Source organism: Eleutherodactylus coqui, chromosome 8 (assembly GCF_035609145.1).
Source record: "Eleutherodactylus coqui strain aEleCoq1 chromosome 8, aEleCoq1.hap1, whole genome shotgun sequence".
Classification (NCBI taxonomy): domain Eukaryota; kingdom Metazoa; phylum Chordata; class Amphibia; order Anura; family Eleutherodactylidae; genus Eleutherodactylus; species Eleutherodactylus coqui.
In genome coordinates, this window is record NC_089844.1 from 22,270,652 (window position 1) to 22,294,312 (window position 23,661).

At 44.7% G+C, this 23,661-nt stretch overlaps 2 protein-coding genes across 2 annotated transcripts in view; one reads left to right on the forward strand and one right to left on the reverse strand.

Annotated features, from left to right (window-relative positions):
- The window catches only part of LOC136576196 (protein mono-ADP-ribosyltransferase PARP14-like), a 913,674-nt gene that overhangs the window by 535,571 nt on the left and 354,442 nt on the right, over positions 1-23,661 (reverse strand). The gene's annotated exons all lie outside the window — the stretch shown is intronic.
- The window catches only part of LOC136577386 (protein mono-ADP-ribosyltransferase PARP14-like), a 69,235-nt gene that overhangs the window by 17,862 nt on the left and 27,712 nt on the right, over positions 1-23,661 (forward strand). The window contains exons 6-9 of the mRNA XM_066577294.1: positions 296-517; positions 2,449-2,518; positions 4,252-4,401; positions 4,759-4,821. Coding sequence (XP_066433391.1) covers positions 296-517; positions 2,449-2,518; positions 4,252-4,401; positions 4,759-4,821 — 505 coding nt within the window. The remainder of the gene's footprint in view (positions 1-295; positions 518-2,448; positions 2,519-4,251; positions 4,402-4,758; positions 4,822-23,661) is intronic.

A 23,661-nucleotide genomic window follows, 5' to 3' on the forward strand; every position in this document is an offset into this window, starting at 1 on the left:
GCAATTTCTTTCTTGCATTGCTCCCTGAAGGTCCCTAAAGGTGTGTATAAAAGCAGACAATCAGTAGCTAGCACAGAGCTCTGGACACATCAGTAAGGGGGTGTATGTGGCTGTTAGTAAGAGGCTCTAGGCTTTCCCTTCACCTCAGCCCATCTTCACCCAGCCTGGTGGTGACAAGATACAAGAATACCCTTGCGGCGTATACCGTGTTTTTGATGGGAATACCCCTTCAGGTGATACTGAACTTCGTCAGCTGCTCTTCTGTATGTAATTATCACCACATGTTTTATAACAGATTTTAAGGAAGATTGTAAATGATTGCCTGCAAGCTGCAGAGGAGAATCACATGCCATCAATATCATTCCCAGCTATGGGAACCGGAATTCTAAGATTTCCCAAAAACACTGTTGCTGCTATAATGTATGAAGAGTGCCTCAACTTCAGCAGCAAAGGAAACCACAAGCACCTTAAAATAGTGACTTTCATGCTGCACCCGAGTGACACGGAAACGATTAAGGTGAGATATGAAGTAATTCTGATGTTCACCACTGCATTATATAGAACCACAATCTCAGAAACCCCCTTTAAGGAATTCTGAGGTGATAGAAGGGGGTCCTCTGTGACATTGCTACAAAACGCATGTATGTGAAGCCCATGGTTTCCAATAGGTTCTTTTATGTGAGAGATGTTTTGTAGCCTGAAAGAACCCATAGGAAACCATGGACTTCACATACATGCGTTTTGTAGCAATTTTTGTTTCTGCAGCTGGGGCTTGTTTTCATGGCACGGCTTAAATTTCAAGCCCCAACCCCTGAAAATCCTTGCATGTGGTGCTACAAAAGCACAGTATCTCTGCGAGAAACCACAGCGAGATCGCATAGTCCAGCGATGCAATATTGCTGCGATTTTCTTGCGGTGATGCCATGTCACCCGTGTGAATGAGGCCTTATGGTGGAGAAACATCACTGTTAAAAGGCCTCTTTCACACATGCTACAAAATCGTGCTACAAAACATTTCTCATGTGAAAGAACCCATTGGAAACCATGAGCTTCCCATACATGTGTTTGGTAGCAATTATTTTGTAGTGAGATCATGTAGCCCATGTGGATGCGGCCTTAGGGTACTTTCACACGACAGTTTTTATGTTCAATTTTTTTGTTAGCCAAAACCAGAAGTAGAAAGAAAGTATAATGGAAAGATTTGCATGTTTTCCCTATTTTAGACCCATTCCTGGTTTGGGCTTACAAATAAATGAACATAAAAACTGTCAAGTGAAAGTGCCCTTAGGGTTCTTTCACACAGGCTACAAAATTGCCAGCTTTGAGATATCGCTGTGGTTTCTCACGGTGATACCACGACTTTGTAGCACCAAATGCGAGGATTTTTGGGGAGGAGGGGCTTGAAATATAAGCCCTTCCTCGAAAATAAGCTGTAGCTAAAAAAAAAAAGTATGCATCACCTAGAAGCGCTGGCCAGGGATCTGCCGCAGCTTCTTCTCGGTCCCGACACTGGTCGTCTTCTTTTCTTCTGGCTGGGGACTGAAAACTCCCCACCTCCTCGAAGCACTGGCTGCGATTGGCTGACGCTTAGCCAATCAGACCCAGCACTCTATGAATGGCTGTGATTGGTTCATGGAGCGCTGGCTGTGATTAGCTAAGCATCAGCCAATCAGAGGCAGTGCTTCCAGGAGGCGGGGATTTTTCAATCCCCGGCCAAAAGAGAAGAAGACGACCAGTGCCGAGGACCGGGAAGAAGAATCGGCCGGGCTGACAGAACTTCTTAGGTGATGTATGTGTATTTTTAAAATTTTTTTCCTTCAGCTAGGGCTTAGATTATGGCTTTGACAGTAGAATTTCCTACTATCAAAGTTGCATCGCACCGCACGAAACCGTGTTTTCGTGCGAAGCAATGCAACAGGGAGGAAGCCTCCATAGGGAAACATGGGCTACAAAACCTCACAAGTCGCGTGCTTATCGCGGGACCTGCGAGGTTTGTGTGACTGGTTGTTGCATGCGACAAAACATTGCACTTGTGAAGTAACACATAGGAAAGCATGGGCTTCACATACATAGGAAAGCATGGGCGTCACATACATGCGATTTGTAGCATTGTAGCAACCTAACAAAATCGGGCGACTTTGTTGCCAATGTGAATGAGGCCTAAGGCTCACTTTGGCTGTGGCTTCAGTTTCTAAGGGAAGCTGCAACACCCTGCTGGATGTTAGATACGACTGGTTCTCACTGGACCTCACTGGCTTATAATGTGGGTCAGTCTGGTTCCCTTCATTCTATGCAGTGCTATTTTTTCAATCAAATCCACCAAGAGTGCCACCAGCGCCTCTGACAGTGGTGTGGACAGATCCTCGGCTAAATCCAACTTTATAAGGCGATACAGGCGACTCCCATGAATGACTTTCTTTCACTCTGTAATGTTCTTGTTGCTTTTAGGCATTTTCTACTGAACTTGAAAAAAAGACCAAAGATCCCGCCAGTAAGAAGAAGTCAGACAAATCTCAGGGTGAGTTCTTATTATACAATGTGATTGTTCTCAGTAAGAGAAACCATGTAATCTTGTAGATATACAAGTAGTATGGGAACAGCACTCCTCCACAGAACCAATAAGGTAGGACCCACAGATAAAGAGCTGCCAGCTACAGCAGGAGTCTGGATCAATAGACTCCACAAAAGTGTCATCCAACTAGAAGATAAGCTGTAGCAGCAATAATGGTGCAGTAGTTATGCCAAAGTTGTCTTTATTCCTCTGTGCTCAGAGGAATAAAGACAACTTCGGCATAACTACTGCACCATTATTGCTGCTACAGCTTATCTTCTAGTTGGATAATCTTGTAGATATGATACCTTTTAATGGCGAACAAAAATACGTGATGTTAATGTAAGCTTCTGGACCTCTTACAATCCTTCCTCAGGCATAATGAAACAGAGCTGGATGGGGTATATATATATATATATATATATATATATATACACATACACACACACACACGTACACATATGAAAAGCACAGACATATGAGACTAATTTGCACTTAAAACAATACCAGACCAGATGAGCAGAGAAGTAAATACCTAATTAGTCCACTGGCAAGGAATGCCCCAGTTTTATGATGCCTAAATTGGTGTCAGGTGGTCACAGGCCTGTGTGTTATCTTTCCCTCAGACCTGCAAATAAGGAAAGGGAAACAATACCTCTGCAGCGCCACCTTTTGGATGGCAGCGTTTCTTCAAATCAATGTATGACTTTTTACCAGGTCTGTAAAGCAATGATTGGGAATAGCATCCCTTCCGGTTGCTCTCCCTGGGAAGAGATGACGCCATCCCCTGACCCACTCACCCCTCAGGTGTTTCCACACGCCCCCTAGGTGCTCCCTCCAAGGACACCCCTCTTGATCTCCTCCAGACTTTTTTATATTCTCCACTGATGCAAGAACCCAACTCCAAGGTTCATACCATTCTTGAGGGTATCAAAAATAGCCATAAATTTATACTCCCAAATTTTTCTGTGATGTTGCGACTTGAAGTTGCCCTTCAATATGATATTTCATGCCCCATCCAGTTTTGTTTCATTATCCCTGAGGAAAACCTCGCTGTAACATCGTGTATTTTTGTTAGCCATTAAAATGTATCATATCTACAAAATTACCTGGTTTCTCTTACTGAGTACAATTACATTTTATTCTACTGGCTAACACCGTACCAAACCTTTTTTTTTCAGATTATACTATAGTAACACTGCACAGTGGGGAATAAGGGACTGGAAGTTTGGTCTTTTGTCATCTGCTCCCCTTGATTTGCACCCGCTGCTGGTTTCCCTGATGACCAGCAGTTATCTCTAAGGGAGCAATAAATGCTGGAATTCCATACGGTGAAGCATCATACAGCGACCACAGAAAATAATTAGTGGATTGTGTGGTCCTCCAAGATGTTCTAGACAGAGGTGTAACTATAGAGGAAGAAGCCAATATATGGCAGTATAGTTAAAAAGACTTTCTGCAGGGAAAGTAAGAAAAGTAAGAAAAAACTTTATTGTTAGCTGCCAGATGGGAAAGGAGACTGATTCTGCCCAGAGCCAGACTCCAACAGCACCAAGGGGGACTAATGGAAGGAAAGATTATAGTAACTGTATTTTTTATGCCAGAGACACTGCAATAGTCTTTAAAACATCTATACACAGCTTTTCTGGACTTTTGGTATTAGAATGATTAATGGAAATAACCTCTTCAAATGTCTGCAGGTTTGTTTGGGGAAGTTACCTCCCCATCAGCAGGCATTCATGAACTGAAGATAGGATCCATTACTTATCAGGTGAAGATTGGAGACATAACCAAGGAAGACACCGACGTCATTGTTAACTCAACCAATAAGACATTCAATCTGAAAACAGGTATTTATGGAGCTGTTGTCGGTGAATTGGCTCACACAGTAGTAAAACGCTGTGTTATACATGCAGCAGTTTATGTATACGTTAGTGTGAATGAGCCCTTAGGCAAACCACGCATACATTAATAACCTACAGCTGGTGAACACTTAATACATTAGCAAGCTGCACAGACCTGCATCACCAGTGGGGTTCTCAGCCGCATCACTGCTGCCACCCAGCTGTGGCAGCTGCGCAGTGACTGCCATGTGTGACTGTACCCTTAGGCTTTGATTCAAGCATAGACAAAAACAGACAGCTGTGCCATTGAAGTCAATGAGAGCAGTGACAGCAAATCTCTGCAGTTATCTCCATCCTTTACAGGTGTCTCCAAGAAGATCCTGGAAGAAGCTGGGAAGAATATTGAGGATGAATGTGCTCAGTTCGGTAAGAAGATTCCTCGATAAGGATTGTATACCTCTTACTACTGTCCTATACAAAAATCCAAAAGGAATGGGTACTGTAATGAGCTGAAACGGCCATCATCGCCATCTCTGGGTGCAGCAGGCTGCTGAGGGTGAAGGTTCTGTTGCACCCATAGAAAGATCACAGTTTCAGATGCTCATTCCCGATCAATGCTCCGTGCCCAGCCAACAAATAAGAAAACACTTGTTTGCTGTTGATCGTTTCATTTAAGTGGCATTAAAATAAAAAAAAGAATAATTGGTTGTCGGCAGCACATCAAGTGTAGACAGGGATGTGCTGCTGACAATAACTAAATTGCAGTATCGTTTGCATACAATGTCCCATGGAAGTAGACTGAAACTAGTACTGATCAACTTGTTATACCTTTGATAGGAGCGAGTTGCCAGCAGGAAGTCTTCCAGTGTAAATATGGCTAAGGCTTCATTCACAATTTAGCTATAAAACGCCAACCTGAAAATTGCAATGATCTGATGCATTGGATTCCAATGCATTTGTTCAGATAGGCGATTTTTGGGGGCGTAAAATCGGCCATCCGGAAATAATAGGTCTTGATCTATCTTTTGGCCAGAATATGTTGGCCGGTCCCATAGGGAGGGAGTTTATTATCGGTTCTGCTAAGCTCCCTCCCCATCTCCGCCCCTTGCCGGCAAAGGGAGGGGCTGGAGATTAGAACACTAGCTTCTGCCCCCTCCCTACGCCGGCAACCATTAAGGGGCGGAGAGGGAACTTAGGAGAGCTAAACTCTCTTCTCCTGCTCGACGGTATTCGGGGGTGCAGCGTGTTTACGTTGCACCTGGCGTGTCTGAACGGGCGTTTAAACGGCAGTGAATCGCATTGCCTGTGTGAAGGAGCCCTTAGGATGCTATTATACGACAATGTTTCTCCCTTTGCAAAATAGAGGTCGGAAAACGCTGATTGCAGCAAATACCTAGATTTGTCAGTAATTGCATTGACAAGTCCAGCTGCCAACTACAGTCAGCATAGTTCCTCCTGCATTTTGCAGGGAAGAAACACTTATGCAATAGGCTGCTATTAGACGAGAGCCTTTCATTCTCGTGTAATAGCCTTAATTGCTGGGTTGTTGTGGTTGCGCTTGCAGGGGCAGCCCAGCAATTGTCAAGAGAAAATGTGAGCGCTAGAGGTGGATGCTAGCTCTCGTTTACCAGACAACATGCTCTTTTTTTTAGCACCCTTAGGGTGGACACCCACTAGCATTTTTTTCTCCACTGCGATGTGAGAGTAAAGTTAAAGTCTCGCAGCGCAGTGCGAGAAAAAAAACGGCATCACGCCGGGATATCGGCATCACGCCGGGATATCGGCAGTATTTTCAATGGGGCCAGCGGCAGCAGCGCTAGCCCCATTGAAAAGAGATAGAGAATGCCGGGGACTTCTGCCACAGCGTGACAGCTGTGGCAGGAGTTTCCTTCATGCCCGCGGGGACCGCGGGGATGAAGGAATCCTCAGCCACAGCTGTCACAGCTGTGGCAGATGTCCGCGGCATTGTATTCCATTGCTTTCAATGGGATCGGCACTGCTGTCCATCCCATTGAAAGCAATGGTTTCTGCCAAGCCCCGCAGTATGATTATCGGGGAAGGGCTTGAAATATAAGCCCTTCCCCGATAATCAACAAAAAAAAATAATAATTACTCACCTGTCCGGCGCTCAGGCGCGTCCTCCGGCTGGCTCCCCTGCACTGCTATTAAGCTCTTTCAGCAGGCGGGGATTTAAAAATCCCCGCCTCCTGAAAGGGCTCTGCTGATTGGCTGAGGGCTCAGCCAATAGCAGCTAGTGCTCAGCTATTGGCTAAGCGCTCAGCCAATGACACATAGCCTTAGCTATTCATTCATGAATAGCTAAGATATTGCTATTCATGAATGAATAGCTAAGGGCTATGTGAGTAATTTTTTTTACACTTATTGCTGATTATCGAGGAAGGGCTTATATTTCAAGCCCTTCCCCGATAATCATACAGCGGGGCTTGGCACAAAGCAGTGCTTTCAATGGGATGGGCAGCAGTGCCAATCCCATTGAAAGCAATGGGATAGCATGCCGGGGACTTCTGCCACAGCTGTGACAGCTGTGGCAGAGGATTCCTTCATCCCTGCGGTCCCCGAGAGGATGAAGGAAACTCCTGCCACAGCTGTCACAGCTCTGGTAGAAGTCCGCGGCATTCTCCCTATGTTTTCAATGGGGCTAGCGCTGCTGCCGCTGGCCCCATTGAAAGCACTAGTGATATGCTGGTTCTATACCGGCGTCTTTCTTGCGCTGCGAGGCGAGAGTTTTCTCGCAGCGCAAGAAAGAAAATATCGCTAGTGAGTGTCCACCCTTACTGTGTGCTAAAGTAAGAAGAGGATCAGTACTTACCCGTCCTCTGCTGCTACAATCCAGCACTGCAGCTGCGCTGTGGTCACGGTGTCTGTTGTGACAGATGGTGTCACCAGAAATTAGGTAACTGCTGCAGCGTCACGTTCTCAAACTCCTGGCATCATGGCACTCGGGATATGAGCCACTGGATGCTGCGGTCGTCTGATTTTGGTGACATTATCTATCACAACAAATGCTGGGACCACAGCGGGGCTGCAACAGTGGATTATGGTGGCAGAGGCAAAGACACTTTCTTTTCTTATTTCAGCACAGTGGGCACTAAAAGATGTTCTCCGTCAACTGGACAATCCCTTTAAAGTGACTCTTTAGTCCGGGACAAACAAAGCCCCAGCACTTCTCTGACTTCCTGATGCACTATGTGCACTACCGTGTTTCTTTGGAAATAAGACAGTGTCATATTTATTTTAGCCCCAAAATATGTGCTAGGGCTTATTTTCAGAGGATGCCTTATTTTGAATTGGCTGAGCAGTGGTGAGCAATGGCTGCAGCTCAGCCAATTCAAAAATCCCTCAACACCACTCAGCCAATTACAGCCATAACTTCGTGCATTCACTGTATGAATTGGCTGAGTAGCAGTGAGCGATGGCCGCAGCTCAGCCAATCACTGTCATCGCTGTGTGTTGGAGGGATTTTTGAACTGGCCATCACTCACCGCCACTCAGCCAATTCATACAGTGAATGCACGGAGCAATGGCTGTGATTGACTGAGCGTCCGCTCAGCCAATCATAGCCATCACTGTATGGGGGAGGGATTTTTAATTTGGCTGAGCCGTGGCCATCGCTCAACGCCGCTCAGCCAAATCTTACACTCATTGGGTGAAGCGATAAGTAGGGCTTACTTTTGGAGAAACACAGTAGTATGCATCATTACCCTAAGAAAATACACGTGTAGTGGCTCAGAGGGTCCTCCAGAATAGCCACACGTTCGTAGTCACACTTTGCTATGTGCTTCCAGAAGACATAGAAAGTGTCTTATGTCAGAGAAGCCCTGTTTCTCCCCTTTTCAAGCTAAAGCTTGGCAACAGCTGGTTAATCATTGGCTGTATGTCATACCCCCACTGATTGGTAGAGGGGAGGAGAGAGAGTTCAGAGCAGGAAACTGTAGTATGAGCCAGTATGCTGAGGGGGAGAGGAGTAAAAGTGCGGGAAGAAGGCAGGAAGTGAAGGAGGTGTCTCAGTGGAGAGTCTGCGTATGCAGTCGGAGTAGGAGGTCTGCAGTAAGAGCAGCTGAAGCAAGCATTCTTCTTCAGGGAAGCAAGGATTCACCAGCTCCCTAGTCTTACCGGCAGTGAGGTGGAGTAAGGTTGAAGCCAGTCTACTAAAACAGTGAAGTCAAAGCCAGGGATAGTAAAGCGGCCATCTTAATTGAAATTCCAACACCTGCATAATTTACTTCCAGTAAGCCCTATAGATAACTAGGCCTGTGGGAATTCATACTGGGTAACCTTCCAAGTTCAAATAGAGAAAAAGAGCGTTGAAGAGAAAACTGTGTTTACAAGTAAATCAACTGTACTGCATAACCGTTTGCTCTGCTATTATCCTGCAATATTGCCACTGTTAATTCTACCATGTATGGACTACATTAAAAGCTGAAGTAAACTGTGCACTTCCGGTTTGCTAACCAAAACAGCTACCATGACTTGTGTCAAATTATTTCCACCATTGACTACAGCAGTCCCGGATGACGTGCTGGCATCACATGACAAAGCAGCGTTCATCTTAATAAGAAATTTATGTGTATTTTCTGCCACTGTGCTGCGACCAAGTAGGACATCTTTGTCGCCATTGTCAGGAGAGATTGCAGAGCCACCTGTGAAATCCATCTTGCAATCACCGTGGTATTCCCCACTTTGGCGTGTCTCGCTTGGATGCTGTATACCTGCCACTTTGGTGTCACAAATAGGATAAATCACCTGTGTGCCACATACACATGGTTGCATTACTGCAAACCTTAACTGCAACCACCTCCAAAATTCAAAAGACTGTGCAAAAATGTTTGAAGAAGAAAACAATCCCTCCGGCAACCAACAAGTGCTTGCTGATGGTCTGGTAGTTGCCCCAGATCCCGCACTCACTTCTGCGCAAGTTGCTGTAGCGCCCGCAGATACTGCATCGGTAGGCCCTAATGCGTCTTGTTTCGCGCCATTAGCTATGCCGCATTGTTTAGGAGCTCCATGGCTGCCCAAATACAGGAGGGAGAATCATACCCTCAGAGAGTTTAGAGAAAAGATGTAAGTTGTATTTAGATTGTACCCACTAGCAGCTGAACAAAAGGTTGAAATACTAATGGGACAGTTGGAAGGAGCTGCCCCAGAGATGCTAAAACATGGCCACGCAAACATAAGAAAACAGTAGAAGACATATTTGAGTGCCTGCAGACCATATTCAATGTTCTTACAGTGGCAGAAATGAAAAAAACGTTTCTTTAATAAGAGACAGAAAATGGGTAAAACTTTGAGGAAATATGCATTATCCCTTCAGGAGAATATGAAGGTGGCCAGCACCAGGCTTTGAGGGAACAATTTATTGAGGGCTTATTGATAGAAACCCTCTGGAGCCAACTTAGAATTTTGTCTGTTCAGCACCTGATACTTTTATTAAATTTAAAGAGTTGACCATTAAAATTCTGGGTACGGAGCCCCAGGCCGTCTAAGTACGGGATGACTTGATGGGTGACGATAAGCTGTCCCGCCCCCACAGGCGTGATGTGTACAGGCAGGCCAAACAGTCCAGCGATGCTGCCAGTGAGCCCCTGCTAGAAATGCAGCGGCAAATGCTCGAGTTAACCAGCAGTGTTGCAGCTCTTTGCAAAAAGATCCGTGAGCTTGAGAACTCAAATGCATCACCCCTGTCATTAGTCCCTGAGTGCAGGCTACCGCCTTGACTGCCTCGGCAGACCGGAAGTTAACCCTGTACCCTGCAGCCAGTTCATGATCATTGCCATCAGTTTGACCATGAAATCAATGCTTGCTTTCGTTTAAACAGGTGACCCCTGGGAAGGACTGTACCCCGGGAGGACAGACACTAGGTCCACACACCCCGAAAGGGATTTCTAAGTACGTAGGCCCCTGCCTTTAAATATATGTGGACAGTACGCCACTGCCTGTGTTGATAGATACTGAGTCACAGGTGACCACCATTAGAAAAATAGATTTTTAAAAGTTCTGGTCACCAAAGGTACTAAGCTGCCCCCCTCTAGACAGCTAATAAATGTTGTGGCCAGCAATGGTTTACCGGTCCTAATAATGGGATACTGGGAATCCACAGTTATGGCTTGTAAAGCTGAATTGCATTACCAAGGTATTCTGGTGGTAAACGTGCCTGACAAAAATGTACCTATTATAATGTTGAATATGAACATCCTCCGAAATTGTTATGTTGAAATGCTGGAGGCTCTGCAAAGTAATATACCCGCAGCATCATAGGCTCAGCAGACAGTGCTGAAGACCACCATTAAGGCCCTTATGGCGCAGCAAAAGTTCACCAACCCATAGGGCTATGTTGGTAGAGCCCGTGTAAAAGACGTCAGACCGTTCTTAGTTCCACCATGTCTGAGATCATTCTGTCGTGCCAAACCCGGCCTGGTCTTTATGGCAGTGAGCATGAGGCGTTGGTGGAGCTCATACCTATTGATGGTCACCCATTCTTAATGGCTCCCCTTAGTTTAGCCACAGTTAATGATGGGAGAGTCCCGATCCGCCTGATTACATTGGTAACATCCCCGTTCGGCTAAATACGTACATACTTGTAGCCCAGGTGTCCTTGCTCTTGCCTGATGACGTACTAGATAGAGAGGCAGGTAACGTCCAGCAGGGGGCACGGTCTGTCCAGTCTACCTTCCTGGCTGAAGAAACTCCATATAAGGGATAATCAGACTTCTACTAAACTTCAGGTCAGAGACGTAGCAATGAAGAAATAAGCCCCTTTTATTCAGCATAGCATGGATTTTGGGAAAGTAAAAGGTATATCCCATTCCATCCCAACTACTGACCATGCCCCTATAAAAGAAAGATACAGACCTATTCCCCCTTCATTTTATCAGCAGGTGAAGATGATGATTCAGATCATTAGAGACAGCTATAGTCCCTGGGCTGCTCCAGTTGTGCTAGTAAAAAAAAAAGATTGAGGCATCCGCTTCTGTGTGGATTACCACAAATTAAATAATGTAACCCACAAAGATGTCTATCCACAACCACGCATTGATGAATCCTTAACTGCCTTAGGTACTGCTGCCTACTTTTCCACTCTAGACTTGGCCAGCGGCTACAGGCAGGTACCTATGAGTGAGCAGGACAGAGAAAAGACTGCTTTCACCACCCCCATGGGGCTGTTCGAGTTTAACTGTATGCCCCTCGGTCTTTGCAATGTCCCTGGGACCTTCCAAGTGCTTAGGCCACAAGAACTTTGAATCCGTCCTCTTATACACCTTGATGATGCCATAGGATATTCTAAAAGTTATGAGGACCATCTCCAGCACCTTAGGGAAGTGTTCCAAATCCTTGTTGACCATGGCCTAAAAATCAAACCTAACTGACATTTACTCCAGACCAAGGTATGCTATTTCGCACATTGTTAGTGCTAAGAGAGTGTATCCAGACCCTGACAAAACTGGCCTACATCAAAAACCCTCAAAAAAGTCAGAAGCTTCCTAGATTTTGTGGGGTACTACCGCAGGTTCATACCTAAATTTGCCCAAATAGCAGCTCCTCTTCAAGAAGTCCTAAGAGGACTTCCTGTTCCGGCGCTAGCATGGAGAGCTGCAGATAGGTAAGCTCCTGCTGCACACCCGGCCTCAGAGAGCTACACAAGGAGCAACATCCAGCTGACAGACCAGGAACAGGCCAGTAACATAGTGGGCACCCGTCTGACCCGTCCCAGCCCTGCTGAAAGAGTCTGTGGAGCCATCGGGAGCCTCCCCACACCAGCTCCACTTAGACACAACAGCCGGGGGTTAACTGACATGTGCCTGTGCAGGGAGGCCCAGCGCTGCTGACAGCAGCCAGTGAAGTGCCCAGCAACATACCTGGATAGGCACCTCTAGCAGCGGAGGGGCTCACCAACAGGAGGGAAAACAGCCGACATCAGAGCCCTGCTCTCTGCCCTCAGCCCCTGCATCTCCAACCACGAGCCCGGCCATAGCAGGAGGTGAAGCCACGCCCCCCTGCTTGAGTGAGGCCGGCAGCACACAGGCTCTGCCAGAAGGCAGATTACAGAGCAATAAAGCACTAAAGCAAGAAAGCTGTTGTAATCAGCAAAAGTGACTGAGCAGTCAGTGGGACACTGAAGCCACTGCTGAAAGTAGCACTGAATATCAGAGTGCAGTCAGCAGGGAACTGTGAAAAGTTAACCCTGTAACACCCAGCATTGCCAGACAGGGAGACTGATCATACTACCACCCATGCCAGAATAAGCTCACAGACTTTAGACATCTGCATACAGCCCTATTCCCTGCAGATAGAGGAGGAAAACTGCAGTAAAGACATAACCTACAGCACAAACCCAAACCATAACGGAGCACTATATGGAACGATATTTACTGCGGAGTGCCCAGAAACCAGCTTCATCTGTGCCACAACTGCTATCTCTTGAAAATATACCCAAAATGACATCGCTCCAAAGTCATACAGAGGAATCAGTGACGCAGGAAACACAAGCACATGACCCTAACATGCCAGCAGCACAACCAATAACGGACAAACTGCCCACATGCTCCCCTATGGACTTCCATCAAATTGCATCAGAGGTAGCTCGGCGCATAATGCCAGATATACAGAAAACTCTGGAACAGGCGCTGCAAGCATCTCTCATGCATATCCACGCTGAGCTGACATCACACTCCAAACGCATGGGCGAGACGGAGCAATCCTTAAAAGAGCAGCAAAGTAAGGTGGAAACACTCCAACAAACCATCCAAGAGCAGGCTACTACTATGCAGACCATGGCCAATAAAATTGATGACCTGGAAAATAGATCACGCAGAAATAATTTAAGATTAGTCGGACTGCCCGAAACCATCCAACAATCAGATTTATTCAAAATAAGCGAGAAGGAGCTCCCAGAAGCATTGGGCATTGAACATTACTGCAGGGTGGAACGGGTGCACAGAGTGGGACCGGAATTGCAAACGACTAGAGGCCCTCCGAAAGAAAAAGCAGCGCAACAAAGGCCACGGCAAATAATTATGCGACTGCTGGACTTCAATGATAAAACAGCTCTTCTAAAAGCTTTTCGAAACAGAGACCACCCAATCTACATCAGAAATCACAAAATCCTGCTATTTGAGGACTTCTCGGCAGAAGTAGCAAAAAAAAGACGGGCCTTCAGCAATATCTGCACCATACTATACAAAAAAAAAATACGTTTCCAATTACAATACCCAGCGCTCCTCAAAGTATTCCAGAATGACGGCACCTTCAAGATGTACAGATCACCTGTATCAGCAGAAGCAGACTGGGGCCATACCGGAACGCAACAAGATGGTGTACCTCCACGACGCCATACAAACAGCGCAGGAGAGAAGACTGCGAGCAGTCAACCAAGACCGATGAACGCAGCGCGCTCCACTACACAGCAGTCACAAGAGACACGCACTCCCCCTGATGACCGCTCTTCACCCACTTGCCAGACCTGAAGGAAGGAGTGAGTATGTGTACAACAATGCATACACAACACCGGGACTTAGTACGATACAAGAACTGACACCACAGACTTAACCTGGAAACCCGAACTCGAGGGGAAAAGTTATTTCATGCTTTAAACAGATTTTAAAATGTTAGCATAATTAGGATGCGATAATTTAAACAGCAGGCCGAGGTAACTGCGGCACTACATGCTAGAAAAAAGGAAGTCCAATAACTAATACTAGGAGCATTGCTCTGAATATATAGTCTAGTTTATCTCACTACCAGAACTGTATATGTGGCAGAGTATAAAGTGAGTCAGATTAACAGCTAGAGATTAACCTAGACCACATTTCTGTTTGAGTAGTTCTGTTCTAGTTTTATTTTTGTTACTAAGATATTAACCGAGAATTTCTCCATAGCAGCATATAAAAAGTATTGTGTGTAAGTTTAGCATATCACCCCTATTTTTCCCCCCACCCGTGCCCTTCCCCTTTACTAGTAGACAGGAAAGCAACAAGTACTAAACTTAGAGGTGTCATCAAAGCAATAATACGCATAGAAACGCGTAAGAGATTAACAAATCACAAAAATGCACGTCGTGTCGTGGAACGTCAAGGGACTAGGCTCCCCTCACAAAAGAAACATGATATTACGGTACCTTAAAAAACTACGCCCTGATATAGCCTTATTGCAAGAGACACATCTACTGGAAAAAGACTTTCACCGGCTGAGGAAAAACTGGGTGGGTATGGTGATGGGATCCCCAGCGATAAACGGGAAAGGGGGAGTTATTACATTGATCAACAAATCCTTTAAGGGTACGATCATTTCAGACAGCAATGACCAGGAAGGTAGATGGTCTCATGTAATATTGGAGCAAGAAGGCAGCAAATATAGCATCTATAACATCTATGCACCAAATGGAGAAAACAAATCTTTTTTTAGGGGTCTGGAACGATTAGTGTATAATGATTCACACGAGCAAAAACTGATCTGTGGAGACATGAACACAGTGATGAATGTGCAGGAAGATCGCAAGGGCCCGTCCACAGTCACACGCAGTAGAGACAAAATATTAAAATCATTTACACTAAACACGGGCTTATGCGACGCATGGAGACACAATCATCCTGACAGTAGAGAATATTCTTTCTACTCGCATGCTCATCAGTCATGGTCCCGAATCGATTACACATTAGTACCACAACACATGATCAACAAAATACAAGAAACGGAAATATTAGAAATGGTAATCTCAGACCATGCGCCAATATCGATAACCCTGCAGGACGCATACCCAAAAGGCACAGACTTTATATGGAGATTCCCATCTCACTTAACCCGGGATGAGAACTTCTCTGCAGCGCTCCAAACATGGTGGCTAGATTATGTGACTAATAACGAAGAACATATAACAAATCCCACACTGTTCTGGGAAACAGCAAAAGCTGTATTACGAGGCAACTTAATGGGATATATGTCAAACCTGCGCAAAAGAATTAATACTTAGTATGACACAGCCAGTTTTGAGCTACGCAATGCCTACACAGCCTACTTACAGTCACAAACACCACAAAACAAAGAAAAGTGGTATTTAGCCAAAGAGGACTTTGACTTGTGGTTAGATAGAAAAGAGAGGACACACAACAAGTATCTGCAGGCTGACTTATACAGACATGGCAATAAAGCGGGACGTTTGCTGGCGCGCCTGGCAAGAGGCCGGTATGCCCCGACAGACATCTCCTCTTTGAAGGACAGGACAGGAAAGTTAGAGAACCACCCGAGACAGATAAACACAATACTGCAAGAATACTACACAGAAATATACAAGGGCCCGTCAGAAAACATAGAGAAAGGGATGGAATTCCTTAAAAATCTGCCCCTGCCCTCTCTCAGCCCAGAACAACAGCAAACCTTAAATGAAACCATAACAGCAGACGAAATTAAGACAGCCATAACCTCTTTGGCAAATGGCAAAGCACCGGGTCCAGACGGTTACACAGGAGAATTTTATAAACACCTTAAAACTGAAATATCTCCCATTCTGGCAAGTTTTTACAATCACATAATACAAACCGGGCAGCAACCTGATCAATCGAAAATAGCACACATAAAGTTAATCCTAAAACCGAATAAAGACCCCCAACTACCTGAATCATATCGGCCGATATCACTAATAAATCAGGACATCAAAATACTATCCAAAATCATGGCTGACAGACTCAGTAACTATATGACATCACTGGTGGGACCGGCACAGGTAGGGTTCATAAAGGGTCGTTCGGCAGTCACGAATATCCGCAAGGTTATGGCAACACTAGACATAGCACAGCGTCGTAATACGCAGCCCCGGACACAAAGCACAAAACACAACTCAATACTGCTATCACTAGACGCTGAAAAGGCCTTTGATAACGTGAATTGGACATGGCTAAACTTAGTGCTAGACAAGGCAAACATTAAAGGCCCTTTCAGAAAATACATTGACAGTCTATACCAGAACCCCAAAGCTAGAATCCATACACCCGGCTTCATCTCAACACCCTTTGAGCTTCACAAGGGCACCAGGCAGGGCTGTCCATTATCACCCTTGTTATTCGATTTAGCACTAGAACCACTTGTACAAAAGCTAGATGACCCTAGTACATACGAAGGCATAAAAATTGGAGACCAAGAGCTTAAAATGACCCTATTTGCAGACGACATACTGTTATTTCTAGAAAAACCAGAACAACATTTAAAGACGCTGCTGAAAACCATAAAAGATTTTGGAGACCTTTCAGGGTATCACATTAACCCCTTAAAGAGCGAAATACTGGAGCTAGGCTCCCCCTGCCCACCAGAGTTATGGACATCATTAGGCTGGCCAAACACTATAGTAAAACCATACATCACATATCTGGGTGTCAAAATAGGAAAAGCCCCAAGCTCTTTGTACACATTAAACTATATCCCATTATTTGATAAAATACAAAAAGAACTGGAGCGTTGGATGCACCTCCCATTGTCCCTGCTGGGGCGATGTCATCTCATCAAAATGATGAGCTTTGCAAAACTTCTGTACCCATAGCAGACGATCCCCTTACTGCTAAAACATAAAGATGTGAAACTTCTAAACTCAGCGTTCACCCGTTTCTTATGGGTGGGCAAGAAAGCACGAATATCATTACAAAAAATGATGCTAGATAAAGAGGAAGGGGGAATGAGTTTCCCAAACATACGTAGCTATAACATAGCGTGTCTCACAAGACATATAGTGGACTGGATAAAACAAACAGACGCATACTCCTGTAGGAAAATAGAATCAAACCTAGCAGCTCCTTGGAGTCTAGTTGCGTGCCTACATACGCCAATATCCAAATTACCGGGAGACATTAAAAGATCGCAGCTGCTAAGAGACACCATAGTAACCTGGAAAGAGTTAAGGAAGGCGTTTAACCTACCTTTTCTAATATCCAAGCACATGCCACTGATAGGACATCCTGAATTTCATAGGGGACTAGATGATAAGATCTTCAGAGATTGGAGTGCATGCGGCCTGACAACAGCAGGGCAGTTCATGCATGAGGAAGACCGGAGATGGTATACACAGAAGGAAATCCATGACAAATACAAGATACCCAGCACACAATTCCTACAAATCAAACAAACCCTTTCTTTCTGTACAGACAAACTGATAAACTTAACCAGAGAAGCCCCGACCAATGATTTTGACTCGTTAATTGCGCAGGTACAGCAAACTCCTTCCTTGTCCAACATACAAAAAGCAATTACACACAAATTCAACAAAAAAGGTAAAAATAAGCTTTTTTCACAATGGAAAGGGATTACCAATGACATGGATCTAGAAAGCAAAATACTGAAGAGCTGGAATACGATCCGTAAACATGTTCAAAGTGAGGTGTGGAGGGAAACTTTTTTCAAGGTGATGCACTACGCCATATATGGCTTCAACATACCTGCAGCACCGCATAGACCTAACCAATTGGTCGAATGCCCAAAGTGTGGCGCACACGCTACTGACTTTGAACATGGCATATGGTCGTGCACATATGTAAACGCCTTCTGGACCACCATAGCACAACATATCTTGAATAAATGGAAGATAAAAATATCGGTAGACGTACAATCCATGCTATTCCACGCTGCACCACAACAGACAATGGACACGCCAGACCAACAGACAATGGACACGCCAGACCAACAGACAATGGACACGCCAGACCAACAGACAATGGACACGCCAGACCAACAGACAATGGACACGCCAGACCAACAGACAATGGACACGCCAGACCAACAGACAATGGACACGCCAGACCAACAGACAATGGACACGCCAGACCAACAGACAATGGACATGCCAGACCAACAGTCATTACCACCTTTCCTACATATTTTTCTCTTGGCAGCCAAACGGGCAATACTTAAACACTGGTTAGAACAAACAATGCCAGATGTAATGGAGGTAGAAGCACAACTCATACATGTAATGACACTAGAAAGAATAGAAGTGGAGCGCAACAAGGAGAAAGGGGCAAAACACCATTTTAGAAAATGGAAACATTTTCTGGTATCGCATTTCTCAGATTCTGAGATTTCAGCTATAGTTGCTCCTTTCAAATATACCAAATGGTATCTAATAGAGGAATTGAAAGGAACATTGGGGAGACTGGCGGGACGAGAGAGAAGCTAATCTTCCCAAAGAGAACTGACACATCTGCAAGAAAATCGCAAGGATCTGACAAACAACGACATGACGGGGCAAATTGATATGGTAGATTTGCAGCATTATCTTCCCTCCCCCCCAGCCCATATTCTCCTTAATCAACTATGCTCCCACACAATAGTCTCAGGGAAAGAAATCTCTCTTTTCTTTTTTTTTTTTTATTTTATTATTTTATTCGGAAATTATTAGCTACATGAATATGTACAATATGAGTATGCTCCATCTATGCTGTGTTTTTTTGTTAGTTAGTTTGTTTTAATTTAATACAAACAGCTGATTTAGTTTCTATATGTTACACATGGTATATACTATGTAAAACAAGCGTGATGTCTTTGTACTATTTTTATTGAAAAATATGCAAAATCAACAAATAAAGAGAAGTTTGAAAAAAAAAAAAAAAAGAAGTCCTAAGAGGGCGCTCTAAAGAAATTCACAAAAGACCCATGCCTATATTTTGAGAAATAGAACAGGAACAGGCGTTTCAAACCCGTAAAGAAAAACTACTCCACCTATTCTAGCGTATCTAGACTACACCCTTCCATTTAATTTATATACAGATGCTAGCTTTAAGGGATTAGGTGCAGTGCCAAGTACAGAAAGGCAAGGAAAGGGTATGTCACGGCTTGTCGGTCATGACAACTTCGTAGCATGGTGGCTTCAACACAGGCAAAGACCTGTTGCTTTGTTAAGCAGGTCAAGGGTTAATGCCCCATGTGCTGAGTCTGCTGGTGCTGTCTGCCTTTGCTGCATGGATGCATGCTGGATTAGCCATTCCTAGGAGTAGGGTGGAGGTGTGGTTTTCTATTCACACTGCCAGTATTTCAGGTGCACAGTGGCTATATATTCTCACCCCTCCTGATATCAGTGCTGCTTATTCCGTTCCAGAGTAGAGAAGTTGGAGTTCGGAGCTCTGCTGTGCTGGGTGTTTTGTCTACTTGCAGATAAGTTGCTGCAGGTTCTTTTACAGTGCTTTTGTTGCTTTTCAGTTCTGTTTTTGCTTTGCTTGTTGGTTCATCTCTGCAGGGGTTCCTATACGGACAATCAGGGCCTAGAAAGAAGACCGTGGGGCCGCCATTTATCAAGGCGATGTCCCCACTTAAGGCAGGGACCCGTCACCCTGCGTTCGTGCTGAGCGTGGTGATTGTGAGCCGCATGGACAAGACATATTAAGCAGCCAGACGTTTCCTCAGTGGCTTTTTGTTTTCCTAGCAGGAGCATGATTCTTATTGAGGCATTATCCAACCAGCTTAGGTCTCTGGCTATCGAGGTTGCTGAAGTCAAACAACAACAACGCTTAGGTGGTATGGGTTTAGTTGGAGAACCTAAACTGGATCTGCCAGATCGTTTTTCTGGTAAGAGGAAGGAGTTTTTTGTTTTCAAAGAATCCTGTTAATTCTATTTTAAATTACGCCCTGATTCTTTTGGTGATGAGTCTCAGAGGGTAGGGTTGGTAATCTTCAGGTTGCAGGGAGATACCCAGGCCTGGGTGTTTTCATTGCCTCCCACCTCTGAGGCTTTTTCGTCAGTGGACTCATCTTTTTCGGCTTTGGGTCTGATCTATGATGACCCCGATAGGGTGTCCCTGGCGAAGGGTAAGATCAGAGGTCTACGTCAGAGGGAATCACCTGTTAAAGAGTTTGCGCAGAGTTTATTGATGGTTGGTCTAATGATTTACAATAGAATGACCCCGCATTACGGAGTCAATTTTGCTTTGGAATAAGATAAAGGATCTCATGGTTTTACATCCCACACCTAGAAGTCTTGACAAGGCCATCTCCCTAGCCATACGGATTGGTCGGCGGTTGAGAGAGCGGACGAATGAACTATCCTTTTCCTCGTCCGTAGAACCCGTTAAGCTTAATGAACCCATGCAATTAGGCTCTTTATCTAGTGGTACGGGGAAAAGAGAGAAGCAGGGGGGCAGAGGGAAATTACCAGCAGACCTTAAACTTAGGAGTACAAGTCTCAGATGACAAAAACCCTTTAGCTAAAACAGACTGGGTTCAAGACCACCAGCGTCGCCTCAAAGTAGCTCAAGAAATAGTAGACACTTGCTTAGTCAAAGTCAAAAAGAAACAAACCAGAGACTTCAACAGAAATGCCCATGCAGCAGATCTACAAGTAGGGGACCAAGTATGGTTGAGAAAAGAACACCGTACAGGAAAATTAGACCCTAGATGGGAGTTACAAACTTTTTTTTTTTTTACTGTAATTTTTATTTGAAATTTTCAAATTTTACAATAATGCAATAATAATTTGACTAGAATACTTCATAGTCTCATTAATACACAACAAAAGCAGTTCACAGTTATGTAGATTAAGGGAAGAGAGAGAAGAAAGCATGACTGAAATTCAAATTAAGAATAATCTTCTCCTTAGTTACCCAGTCCAATTTTGAAGTTGGACTGCTATAAAGAACAATCAGAATACTAAACGGCCTTGCCAGGGCCTAACTTGAGATAAGGGTAACTTCTAAAACAGGAGGTACATGGCGCAAAAGACAGTTTTGGGCTGTAGATTGGCAGTCTAATGGTCATTTTATGATATTACTGATTTACAGGGAGGCAAGGGATCTATTACTTTGTGGTGGAAGAGTATATTCTAGCCCAGGAGTCCATATTTTCAAGAATTTTCCATGCCTATCAGCTAGAATAGAGGTCAGTTTTTCATTTATTAGATACCAATCCACCCTGAACTTGACCTTGGCAAGGTCCAAGAAAGCTTTGCGCCATGAACGGACAATAACTTGCTTTGTGGACAAAAAAAGGAAGGAAATTAGTTTCCTGGAGTTGAGGGGGACATTACTTATGCGTTGGTTTAATAGCGCTTCCCAAGGGTTTTTGCGAATGTTGTGGCCTGTGACTGAATATATGAGGGACTAAATTGAAATCCATAGCCTCCTAACCGGAGGCCAGGACCACCAAACTGGGAGCATATCTCCCAAGGTCGAGCATCCGCGGGAACAGTTGCGAGAGTGTCCGGTTATTGCATGGGCCACTCGGTCTGGGGTTAAGTACCAGCGGAACAAGATTTTAAATGAAGTTTCTAGCATTAATATATTTCTGACGCTGCTGTTAGTAGACTCCCATATCTGGTTCCAGTCTTTTTCGGAGAGTGTTTCGCTGAGGTCCTTTTCCCAACGTGTTACATATGCTAATTTTGTGCAGTAGAAAGACTGCACCAATCCTGAGTAGATTTGCGAAAAGAGGCCTCTTGCATGTGGGTATCCATAGCAATATCTCTCAAATGGGGTTAAGGTCAATGGAAAACGTGTATTTTTAAGGAGAGAGGAAATAAAATGTTCTAGCTGTAGGTACCGGAACACTTCGGGAGGCGGTAACTTATATTTTTCCTCTAAGGTAGGAAAAGGGGTGGGTCCATTTATTGAAAGCAATTGGTATAATTTGGTGAGGCCTGATTTTGACCAATTTCCAAAGGAAATTGAGGCGACTTTATTCCCGGTGGAAACATAGGATTTTGCAGGAGTGGCATAAGAGGCAGGTGAGGGAATATTTTATGGAGTCCCAAATATGAAGGTAAAAAGGTTGTTGATCGGGGGCCTATGATTAGGCGGTATCCATAAAATCGAGTCTGTATTAAGGGAGTGTATTTCAGTTGCTTCCAAGGACACCCAGAGAGGGGTGTTAGAGGAGGAGTGTAAGAGAGCTAGCTGAGCTACCTGGGCCACCTGCGTCACAGAAGGGGAAACAAAAAATTAAAAACAATCACAGAAAATGGCCGTTACTTACTGGGTGAGGAGTGCATATAGATGCATCCTCTCACCATGCAGGTAGCTGACTACCAAATGGAGGAGCCAATAACACCTGTGCAGGACACGGATAAGACAACCACTCACACTGCCTCTTGATAATGAAGCGGGTGGATGCTTGGTGTATACTCCCACACATAGTGGATACAGGGTGCCAGCCCATGTTGATATATGTAGTTCACCATGCAGACCAGCAACCTATTAATGACGCCATGATAATTTGGCGGGTTGCCCTGCATTTCAAACAGTGAACCACATTGGTACTGCCACCCTGGACTCCCCCTGTAGTCTTAAAGCCACACTGCATGTGAATGATAGATAATAAATGCAAGGCATTGGTTGGATGTTGGCCAAGATACATGAGCCCACTAACCACTTCACGGTTCCTTGCGTTGTAGTGTGTCCCTACACTAATATAAATGCGTCACAGAATGCACTCCTCACCCAGTAAGTAACAGCCATTTTCTGTGATTGTTTTTAATTTTTTGTTTCCCCTTCTGTGACGCATTTATAATAATCAGTTGGGGATTTAAAATGACAGCTGAGAGCTGCCCCTGATTGGTCCCTCCGCTGAGCCAATCAGAGGCAGCACTCACCCATTCATGAATTCATGAATGGGTGAGTGAGAGCTGCCTCTTATATTTTTAAGCCCTTCCCGAAAATTCATCCCGCGCTCGCCGGCAGCCCATTGCTTTCAATGGAGCCGGCTGTATTGCCGGCTCCATTGAATTCAATGGGCGAACATCGTTCTTCTCTGCCACAGCTGTTACAGCTGTGGCAGAGGAGAATGATCTTTGTAGTATATGTTCTCAATAGGGTCGGCCCCATTGAGCGCATCTATAGAACACAAGAAATCGCAGATCGCAGATAGGCGCGATCTGCAATTCCTTGTGTCTGGCCCGTTTCGCCGAAAACGCTGCTAGCTGCAGCTTAGGGACTTTGTACAGGACTTTAAAAATAATGATATGTGACTGTTGCCTAAGAAAATGAATCCCTTTCCTTCCAGGTTGCCTACTGTTCAGTACAAACTGTCAAAATGTCATTTATTTACTGCATTAATGTTTATGCAAATAATGTCTGTCTATGGGGAGAAGAACAATGTAGGTGCCCCATAGCTAATTGAGACCTAAGATTTTGTTTTAACCCAATGCAACGTCTAAAAATACTTGCAAGTACTCTTAAACCATAATACTAATTTGCCGACACACATTCAGTAGGTACACCTTTCCGCCCCTCGCAGCTCAGTACAGCCGAAGGTGGCTGTGTTTTTAAGTATGGGTGAACATAGGACCCC